This window comes from Oncorhynchus keta, chromosome 6, assembly GCF_023373465.1.
Source record: "Oncorhynchus keta strain PuntledgeMale-10-30-2019 chromosome 6, Oket_V2, whole genome shotgun sequence".
NCBI classification, from domain to species: domain Eukaryota; kingdom Metazoa; phylum Chordata; class Actinopteri; order Salmoniformes; family Salmonidae; genus Oncorhynchus; species Oncorhynchus keta.
In genome coordinates this window covers 14805898-14817164 of record NC_068426.1, presented here as the reverse complement: position 1 = coordinate 14817164, position 11267 = coordinate 14805898, and the positions used below count along the sequence as shown (strand labels likewise).

Here is an 11267-nt window from a genome sequence, read left to right as displayed (position 1 = left end):
GTTCTGATTAAAAAAGCAATACAACTGCCCTTATTTAGACGAGTTGACTATCTGGAGCATCAGTATTTGTGGGTTCAATTACAGGTTCAAAATGGCCAGAAACAAAGAACTTTCTTCTGAAACTCATCAGTCTATTCTTGTTCTGAGAAATGCAGGCTATTCCATACGAGAAATTCCAATAAACTGAAGATCTCGTACAGCGCTGTGTACTACTCCCTTCACAGAACAGATCAAACTGGCTCTAACCAGAATAGAAAGAGGAGTGGGATGCCCTGGTGCACAACTGAGCAAGTGGACAAGTACATTAGTGTCTAGTTTGAGTAACAGATGCCACACAGGTCATCAACTGTCAGGTTCATTAAATAGTACCCGCAAAACACCAGTCTCAACGTCAACAGTGAAGAGGCGACTCTGGGATGCTGGCCTTCTAGGCAGAGTTGCAAAGAAAAAGCCATATCTCAAACTGGCCAATAAAAAGAAAAGAATAAGATGGGCAAAATAGGTGTTCGGATCACAAAGAAGAACATTCATGAGATGCAGAAAAAATGAAAAGATGCTAGTGGAGTGCTTGATGCCATCTGGTGGTGGTAAGGTGGGAGATTTGTACAGTGTAAATGGGATCTTGAAGAAGGAAGGCTATCACTCCATTTTGCAATGCCATGCCATACCCGGTGGATGACGCTTAATTGGAGCCAATTTCCTCCTACAACAGGACAATGGCCCAAAACACAGCTCCAAACTATGCAAGAACTATTTAGGGAAGAAGCAGTCAGCTGGTATTCTGTCTATAATGGACCAGCACGGTCACCAGATCTCAACCCTATTGAGCTGTTGTGGGAGCAGCTTGACCGTATGGTACGTAAGAGACCATCAAGCCAATCCAATTTGTGGGAGGTGCTTCAGAAAGCATGGGGTGAAATCTCTTCAGATTACCTCAACAAATTGACAACTAGAATGCCAAAGGTTTTTAAGGCTGTAACTGATGCAAATAGAGGATTCTTTAACAAAAGCAAAGTTTGAAGAACACAATTATGATTTCAAATAAAAATCATTATTTATAACCTTGTCAACGTCTTAACTATATTTCCTATTCATTTTGTAACTCATTTCATGTATATATTTATGGAAAACAACAACATTTTTAAGTGACCCAAAACTTTTGAACGGTAGTGTATGTTATGAATTCCAATTTGTTGTGGATAACGTGAGCTAGGTGGCTAATGCAAATGTTAGCTAGGTGGCTAACATTAGCTAGGCTAGGGGTTAGTGTTTAAGATTAGGTTTAGGAGTTAGGTTAAAGGGTTATCTAACATGGTAAGTATACTGAACAAAAATGTAAACGTAACATGCAACAATTTCAAAGAATTTACGAAGTTATAGTTCATATAAGGAAATCAGTCAATTCAAATAAATAAATTAGGCCCTAATCTATGGATTTCACATGACAAGGAAAAGAGATATGCATCTATTGGTCACAGATATATATTATCTGACATCAATGAGACAAAGTCCAGATATTTCTATCTCTGTGCATTCAAATTGCCATCAATAAAATTCAATTGGTTCGTTCTCCTTAGTTTATGCCTACCAATACGATAACCCCACCACCACCATGGGGCACTCTGTTCACAATGTTGATATCAGAAAACTGCTCACCCACACGACACCGTACATGTGGTCTGAGGTTGTGAGACCTGTTGGTTGTACTGCCAAATTCGCTAAAACAACGTTGGAGGCGGCTTATGGTAGAGAAATTAACATTAAATTATTTGGCAACAGCTTTGGTGGACATTCCTGCAGTCAGCATGCCAATTGCGCGCTCCCTCAAAACTTGAGACATCTGTGGCATTATGACAAAACTGCACATTTTAGAGTGGCCTTTTATTGATACCCGCACAAGGTGCACCTGTGTAATGATCATGCTGTTTAATCAGCTTCTTGATATGCCACACATGTCAGGTGGATGGATTATCTTGGCAAAGGAGAAATGCTCACTAACAGGGATGTAAAGAAATGTGTGCTCAAAATTTGAGAGAACTAAGCTTTTTGTGCGTATGGAACATTTTTGGGATATTTTATTTCAGCTCATGAAACATGGGACCCTCACTTTACATGTTGCATTTACATTTCTGTCCAAGTAGTAAGTAGTTGCAAAGTTGCTAATTAGCTAAAATTGTCCATGATGAGATTCAAACACACAACCGTTGGGTTGCTAGATGTTCACGTCCACCCTACTTTCGTTTTTTGCCTTAATTAACGTTCTGTCTTATGTAACCATACCAAAGGTAACATATTATACTACTTTGAGTGTCACGGATTTACATTTACTATACTACGTCAAGTCAATGAGACCAGGCTGACTTGTGAGACAGACCACACATTTAAGCCACTTCATGTTTTTCTGCAGCAAACACAATTAATGTGCCATCCATCCCACTTCTGACACCGATGTGACGAAGTCCAGGTATTTCTGACTAGGTGTGAACTGACAATCTAGTATACACAAGGTGGACATCTAATCACTGTCAATAGAGAAACAGCTCTCTTTGTGATTGTACTGTAGTATTTATGAATTACTATCATTGTTTAAAGGGTAGCAATAAATGAGCCAACTGACCTTTCAATACAGTATTAAGACCAACAGAAAGTAAACATTTAATTTGTATTACATATAATAATATATAAAACACAACAGATACATCATGCAGCAAAATCTACGGCATTTTCCCCCTGTAAATTCGTAATGTATTTTGATAGACAGATAGTTGGAGTGACAGGAATGATAGAGAGCAGTGTCAGGAAAATGGTGAGATAGATTCGAACCCTTGCAAACAGTGGTATATGTATGATGGATGAAGGCAGCAGCACTAACTCCAATACCACCCACTCACCACATCATATAAAGCACTTTTATTGTGATATGCACAACATAATAAAAACCACTGGTATTTTCAGTATACTGTAGGCAACAATGAAGTATATTGGTAAACGTTTGTTAATGTTGGTTACATTACTGGTCTCTTGTGTCATGATTTAAGTAAAAGTGTATTTAAAATTCATCATTACAAGTAGTTTTACATATCGCACAATCAACATGATTTTCAGTGTCAGGGCAACACCTTCAAAGATTAAATTGTTCGCATGATAACTTGAGTTGCTTTATGCAAACTATTCACCTTGTTGTTCAAATTCAAGGGGTATATATTTCAAGAGTTAAAGTGAGTGATTAGCAGTAGGGTATTTTATGGAATGCTCCTTTCAAATCAAAACAGCTTTGTATGGCAATATGAATAACAATTATTATAATTATATCAAATACAATGTATTGATGTTTCCCTTCTTTTGAAATCTTGTATTTCAATTCCGGGTCAGATATCAGGGCCACAGGAATCCTCATCCGTCACAAAGTTTTACTCCATATTTGTGTTAAGACTTTGTATGTTGACCTGATTGTGTGAATTTTCCAGCCTTTGCTTTTGCACACTGTGATGAACTCCATAACAAAAGTAGATCAATAACCCTGTGAAAAAAATACAACGTCACTAATATTTTTGCGACAATAGCATGACATGACTTATTTTCAAATGTATGCGTTGTTGAAGAAGTCAATTCAACGTCTATTCCACATTGATTCAACTTAATTTAATTGAAATGATGTGGAAACAACGTTGATTCAACCAGTGTGTGCCCAATAGATGCCTAGGTCCCTTACCCACTGCCATCCAAACAGCATAGCGAATCCATGTATCTCCTCCCAACTGAACCATCAGATAGACATTGACAAATGTACTCACAATAGGAAGTGCTGGTATAAAAGGAACCTGCAGAGATACCAAACAAAATGGGTGTAAATTGTGGAGAAAACCAAATCTGAGTTAAGCTTTGACACAATGTTACCATAAAAGCAGCTTTGGTTGTATTCTGAGGCTGTCTCCAGATGATGAAAACAGTGAGGACCAGCATCAAAAGGATCACAGAGATGATTAAAATGCTCCACCACGCCTGGTTCATCAGGGAATCCACAGCCTTGGTCAGGAAAATGCTCAGAATAATTTCTAAAAGGACTGGGGGACAAAACAAATGTGTCAGTCCTCTAAGAGAGTATGACACTGGATATAAAAGGAAACAGGATATAAAGAAAATCGCTCACTGATAAAGACTGTGAACATGGATACATTTTTAGAGGTTTGAGCATTGGGCTGAGAAGGAGGGTTTAGGGCCTCTATCATCGAAAATGATTCAGATGTATTATCACTGGACTCCTCACCAAGATCTGGTTGGTACCTAAATAAAAATGCATACACAGTAACCAGATAAAATGCATACATGCTTTGGTGTTAAATCCTATTGTGTAAAATGTCTCTGTTCAGATCAATCAAGCATACCTCAATATGAGAATACATATTGCTACAAGAGTGTAGGCAAAGAGTGTTCCAATTGACATCATGTCCACAAGTGCTTTCAGGTCAAATAATAGAGCCATGATTGCTGCAAAAACAAAAATGTGATACACAGTACATTGTGAATACCAACCCAAACAATGAACAGCATCTGCATTTTACTTTTTAAAATGTCAATACATAGTTAAATGACCTAGGCTTGATGATTTTGTGCTGTTCAGCAACGTTACCTGCCACAACACCTGAAGATAGAGTGGCTACCACAGGACTTTGTTGAGAACTCATGTTACTGAGTGGCTTGAAGAGCAGTCCGTCCCTGGCCATCGCAAAGAGGACCCGGGGCATGGGAAACATGGATCCTAGAAGACTGCGAAACCAACACACCATTTACAATCCACCACTTGAACTTTACAAATGACACTACAGGGGACAACTTATGTAATCATACATAATACCATACCTTGTTGAAAGTGCACAGAGGGAGCCTACAGCCACAGCATACTTTGAAGGGCCCCAGCCGATGTATGTAAAAGCTACAGGTAATGGGCTATTGACACTGATCATGCAGTAGGGCATCATGAGGGTCAGTGCTGCCGACACACCAAAGTAAGCCAGGAAACAGATCAGCAGGGATGCTACAATGCCCAGAGGGATGGACTTCTGAGGGTTCTGCACCTCCTCCCCTGGGAGATTACACATACAGATGTTATACATAAAGATGAGACTAAGGCACATTGATTATACTTCAGATCATTCTGCCCAAGGTTTTCAGCACATTATACAACAGTTACCTGTTGTGGCTATGCAGTCAAATCCAACAAAGGCGTAAAAACAGGTTGCAGCTCCTGCCAATGTTCCCTCAACACCAAAGGGGAAGAAGCCACCAACACCGTAATTTGTGGTTTCATTTAGTGCCGATGTGAAGTTTCTGAAGGGGAATGACACACTTCATGTTCTTTGAATTTCAATTTACTGTACTTCATTAGAACACTTATGTCGTATTTCATAATAGTGCTGGAATTATAAAGTTCATACTCATTTGTTGTTATGTTCAGGATAGTGTCCTCACTAATGTACCAGTTGTCAATGTCACCTTTGATGAAGCCAGCGATGATAACAAACACCAAGACCACTGTATTAACTGCTGTAAAACCCTTATTCACAATAGCAGACTCTTTAACGCCAAATGCAAGGATCCCTATGGAAGTGATACATTATTAGAACCAAGAGTAAGCTCCTTATACAGTATACTAAATATATATATATATATAATATATATATATATACACTGATTGTACAAAACATTAAGGACACCTGCTCTTTCCATGACATACTAGATTGACCAGGTGAATCCAGGTAAAAGCTTAGATCCCTTATTTTTTTATTTTTTTTATTTTACTAGGCAAGTCAGTTAAGAACAAGTCAATTAAGAACAAATGACATACTAAATGACATACTAGATTGACCAGGTGAATCCAGGTAAAAGCTTTGATTCCTTATTTTTTTATTTTACTAGGCAAGTCAGTTAAGAACAAATTCTTATTTACAATGACAGCCTACACCGGTCAAAACCGGAACATGCTGGGACAATTGTGTGCTGCCCTGTGGTACTCCAAATCACGGCCGGTTGTAATACAGCCTGGCTACGAACCAGGGTGTCTGTAGTGATGCCTCTAGAACTGAGATTCAGAGCCTTAGACCGCTGCACCACTCGGGAGCCCAACTTGATGTCACTTGTTAAATCCACATCAATCAGTGTAGATGAAGGGGAGGAGACAGGTTAAAAGAAGGATTTTTAAGCCTTGAGACGATTGAAATATGGATTGTGTACACGTGCCATTCAGAGGGTGAATGGGAAAGATCAAATATTTCTGTGCTTTTGAACGGGCATGGTAGTAGGTGCTAGGCATGTCAAGAACTGCAAAGCTGCTGTTTTCCCCCCACATTTAACAGTTTTCTGTGTGTATCAAGAAGGGCCCACCACCCAAAGGACATCTAGACAACTTGACACAAACTGCATTGGAGTCAACATGGCCAGCATCCCTGTGGAACGCTTTCAATACCTTGTAGAGTCCATGCCCGACGAATTGAGGCTGTTCTGAGGGCGAAAGGTAGGGTGAGGGGTGCAACTCAATATTAGCAAAGTGTATTTAATGTTTTGTACACTTAATGGATATATACAGTTGAAGTCGGAAGTTTACATACACTTTGGTTGGAGTCATTAAAACTCGTTTATCAACCACTCCACACATTTCTTGTTAACAAACTATAGTTTTGGCAAGTCAGTTAGGACTATGTGCATGACACAAGTAATTTTTATAACAATTGTTTACAGACAAATTATTTCACTTATAATTCCCTGTATCACAATTCCAGTGGGTCAGAAGTTTACATACACTAAGTTGACTGTGCCTTTAAACAGCTTGGAAAATTCCAGAACATTTAGAAGCTTCTGATAGGCTAATTGACATAATTTGTTTTTATTTTATTTTTATTTTACCCCTTTTTCTCCCCAATTTCGTGGTATCCAATTGTTTTAGTAGCTACTATCTTGTCTCATCGCTACAACTCCCGTACGGGCTCGGGAGAGACGAAGGTTGAAAGTAATGCGTCCTCCGATACACAACCCAACCAAGCTACACCGTGCATCTGGCAACCTTGGTTAGCACGCACTGCACCCGGCAGGAGTCGCTGGTGCGCAATGAGACAAGGACATCCCTACCGGCCAAGCCCTCCCTAACCAGGACGACGCTAGGCAAATTGTGCATTGCCCCACGGACCTCCCGGTCGCGGCTGGTTACTACAGAGCCTGGGCGAGAACCCAGAGTCTCTGATGGCACAACTGGCGCTGCGCCCTTAACCAATGCGCCACCCGGGAGGCCTAATTGACATCATTTGAGTCAATTGGACGTGTACCTGTGGATGTATTTCAAGTCATACCTTCAAACTCAGTGTCTCTTTGCTTGACATCATGGAAAAATCAAAAGAAATCAGCCAAGACCTCAGAAAAAAAAATTGTAGACCTCCGCAAGTCTGGTTCATATTTGGGAGCAATTTTCAAACGCCTGAAGGTACTACGTTCATCTGTACAAACAATAGTACGCAACTATAAACACCATGAGACCACGCAGCCATCATAACGCTCAGGAAGGAGACGCGTTCTGTCTCCTAGTGATGAACGTACTTTGGTGTGAAAGTGTAAATCAACCTCAGAACAACAGCAAAGGAGCTTGTGAAGATGTTGGAGGAAACAGGTACAAAAGTATCCATATCCACAGTAAAATGAATCCTATATCAACATAACCTGATAGGCCGCTTAGCAAGGAAGAAGCCACTGCTCCAAAACTGCCATAAAAAAGCTAGACTACGGTTTGCAACTGCACATGGGGACAAATATTGTACTTTTTGGAGAAATGTCCTCTGGTCTGATGAAACAAAAATAGAGCTATTTGGCCATAATGACCATCGTTATGTTTGGAGGAAAAAGGGGGAGGCTTGCAAGCCGAAGAACACCATCCCAACTATGAAGCACAGGGGTGGCAGCATCATGATGTGGGGGTGCTTTGCTGCAGGAGTGACTGGTGCACTTCACAAAATAGATGGCGTCACGAGGAGGAAAATTAGGTGGATATATTGAAGCAACATCTCAAGACATCAGTCAGAAAGTTGAAGCTTGGTCGCAAATGGCTCTTCCAAATGGTCAATGACCCCAAGCATACTTCCAAAGTTGTGGCAAAATGGCTTAAGGACAACAAAGTCAAGGTATTGGAGTGGCCATCACAAAGCCCTGACCTCAATCCTATAGAAAATTGGTTGGCAGAACTGAAAAAGCGTGTGCGAGCAAGGAGGCCTACAAACCTGACTCAAAATTCACCCAACTTATTGTGGGAAGCTTGTGGTTGGCTACCTGAAACGTTTGATCCAAGTTAAACAAGTTTAAGTCAATGCTACCAAATACTAATTGAGTGTACGTAAACTTCTGACCCACTGTGAATGTAATGAAAGAAAGAAAAGCTGAAATAAATAATTCTCTCTACTATTATTCTGACATTTCACATTCTTAAAATAAAGTGGTGATCCTAACTGACCTACGACAGGGAATTTTTACTAGAATTAAATGTCAGGAATTGTGAAAAACTGAGTTTAAATGTATTTGACCAAGGTGTATGTAAACTTCCGACTTCAACTGTATATATAGTTATTTACTGTCACCATTGTCCAGTTATTTTGCACCATGAAACCTTTCTGTTAATAGCACTTGCCTGCCAACAGCATGATGAGAGCAGCAGCAAAGAAGTCTGGGTAGGTAGCGAGGCCTGGCATATCCATTACTGCATGTTGACCTAAAGAGTTGGCAATGGCATTTCCAATGAGGTCATCAAAAGTCCCACTCCATGCCCTGGCTACACTCGATGTTCCTGATCAGAGAAGAAATCAAGAAACCAAAGGAGGTGATGTTGGCTATGTGTGAAGGACCATTACAATATGCCAATGAGACATTGTCAATGCAACAGTGAGCTCTAATTGTTATTGTTGATTGATCATTGTCATCCTTTATACAATCCTTATGGGCTTGAGCTCTGACAGTAGCTTCCAATAAAACATATTTTGCATCAAATATTCTATATTCCATATCAGATGTCACTTGCCTATGACATATGACAGCAGCAAGTTCCAGCCAGTGATGAAGGCCCAAATCTCCCCCACTGTCACATAGCTGTACAGGTAGGCAGAGCCAGTCTTGGGCACACGCGATCCAAATTCAGCATAGCACAGCCCTGCGAAAATGGAAGCTATTGCTGCCACAAGGAAAGATATAATTATACTGGGCCCAGCTACGGCCCTGGCCACCTCTCCTGACAGCACATACACGCCAGCCCCCAGTGTGCTGCCAACCCCCAGAGCCACCAGGTCAAGGGTAGTCAGACATCGTTTAAAGTTGGACACCTCCCCCTCTGGCTCCAGGGGTTTCCTACGAGACAGGCTTTGTATGAACAGTAACAGCCTGGCACCAGACATCCTGCAAGAGCAGAAGATCTGTCCATCAAAATGCCATTCATCACATAATTTGTACAACCAACTGTTTTAGAACACTGAGTAATGGTAGGTGTATATTACATCAAAACAGGGTTCAAATGTATAGACTGACTCGATCTATCAACCAATGACAAGCAGTGTTGATTTTAACTATAGATCGACTGTAAACTGTTGTACATACTGCTTGTAAGACACTACAGACAAAACTACTACTATTGTAAACCTTTGCAAGCAGTACATTCAGTATCTAGTATTTCATAAATAGGATTAGATCATCTTCCACATACATTACACATTTGATAACAAGATCAGAGTGACATACAATTTGTAAAAATCAAACAAAGCTATGACCAGCTGTATGTTTAACCCATGTGAACTTCATCAAGCAAACAATTAGCTCTTATCTTTTGAAAATTAGATTTGTGATTGACTATAGCAGTGGATATTCTTCTCCCTGTTTCATAAATACGTTTTGATATGAGATATTTTCAGTTGGAAGACATCTTGCCCGTAGAGCAGCAGATGAGACCATACAGATCCACTCTTTTTGACCAAGGCTGCAGTACAGAAGGCTACAGTGCATGTCACTATTAGTATTAAGTTAAGGTAATCTTACCTTCTTGGCCGTGTGCTAAGGTGCGGACCCTCTGGGTTGTCATGGATTCTGTCCTCGGTATTCGTGGGCACAAACCCATCCTATAGCTTCTCTCCTGTTAACTTTCACATCTCTGAAGTACAAGCATTTTAGACAGATTATGTTACATTTCAGATGTCTGTGCCATTTCTGAAAAAGAGGACCAGACTGATTTGTTGTAGAACTTGGACTTGGTCCGCAACCTGTCCATAATTGGTCATGTCAACGACTCAAGGGGTTGTTTTAGAGAATATGTCCAATAGACTGGGGTTTTAATAAATTATTTGTTTATTGTTTTATTTAATTGTTGTTTTTTGGTTACAGTATGGTGGTGAATTCATTATTTTAGGGATGGATGGTAGTGACTTGAGCTTGATGCTCACCTTCATGGCAAAACCTATATGAACATTCCAGAACAGGGCACATTTAGGTGACTTATGATGTAAAAGGTAATAAGGTACATACAGTATTTCATAATTTACTCATGTATTTCATAACCAGTTGACGATCACAGTCCTCTAGAAGATGTATCAAATCCCCACTTCAATAGATCTTATTCTCTAATAGGAAATGTTTTGGGTTCATTGTTTATTGACTGTGTTTGGAAATTTTACAACCATAGACAAACATATAGTATGATTTATGACAATAAATCATAATTAAATAAAACACTGCATACTTATTTTCGTTATTGCTTCTACTAAATTTCATGAGATGTAAAATGTCAATGATTATGCTTTGTTATATTAACATGCTCAAAGTGTGCAAAATGAATATGCTTTAGAATTCACTGTGAAAATGGAGTTCAGGCCCACTCCCTTCAGTCCAGAAGCTCTGTACTGCACATGTGGAATCCTCTGATTTATGTGGAGAAATCTGTTGTGAACACTTATGAGTATGGTGGGCTGAATTTTCAGGCACTTACTACTTACACTTAATACTTTTAAGATCAATTGGATAAAACAATTCCACTTCTATGTGGAACTTTATTCCTCATCATGTCTTCTCTACTTTTGGTGGCCTTAACTTCATGTTGGATTGCAATTATAATATTGACAAAGTTCCAGTGAAACTTTCTGCTTTTCATCAGCAGGTTCTTTCCCTGATCCTTAATTTATAAGCATCATTTTTCTCCACACATATATTATGCAGTTTAAGTCGGAAGTTTACATACACCTTAACCAAATACATTTAAA

General features: G+C 39.6%; 1 protein-coding gene across 1 annotated transcript; it reads right to left on the bottom strand.

The window, feature by feature from the left end:
- Positions 1–2654: 2654 nt before the first annotated feature.
- Positions 2655–9712, bottom strand: zgc:175280 (cationic amino acid transporter 2 family protein). Its single transcript, XM_035772955.2, has 11 exons — positions 9050–9712; positions 8663–8818; positions 5436–5598; positions 5192–5328; positions 4861–5083; positions 4631–4767; positions 4386–4488; positions 4151–4284; positions 3898–4064; positions 3713–3821; positions 2655–3520 (listed from the first exon to the last, which is right to left on the bottom strand). Exons 1-11 carry the CDS (start codon positions 9417–9419, stop codon positions 3411–3413), a joined length of 1809 nt encoding a protein of 602 aa, XP_035628848.1. The 5' UTR covers positions 9420–9712; the 3' UTR covers positions 2655–3410.
- Positions 9713–11267: the final 1555 nt, after the last annotated feature.

What these genes read in the sequence shown, in the direction of transcription:
- zgc:175280 (XM_035772955.2), bottom strand. Translation starts at nt 9,419, where the DNA reads ATGTCTGGTGCCAGGCTGTTACTGTTCATACAAAGCCTGTCTCGTAGG. An exon ending in ATCTTCAGGTGTTGTGGCAG is followed by an intron (nt 4,489 to 4,630) that starts GTAACGTTGCTG and finishes TTGTTTTTGCAG; the next exon opens with CAATCATGGCTCTATTATTT. An exon ending in CATGTTCACAGTCTTTATCA is followed by an intron (nt 4,065 to 4,150) that starts GTGAGCGATTTT and finishes TTTGTCCCCCAG; the next exon opens with TCCTTTTAGAAATTATTCTG.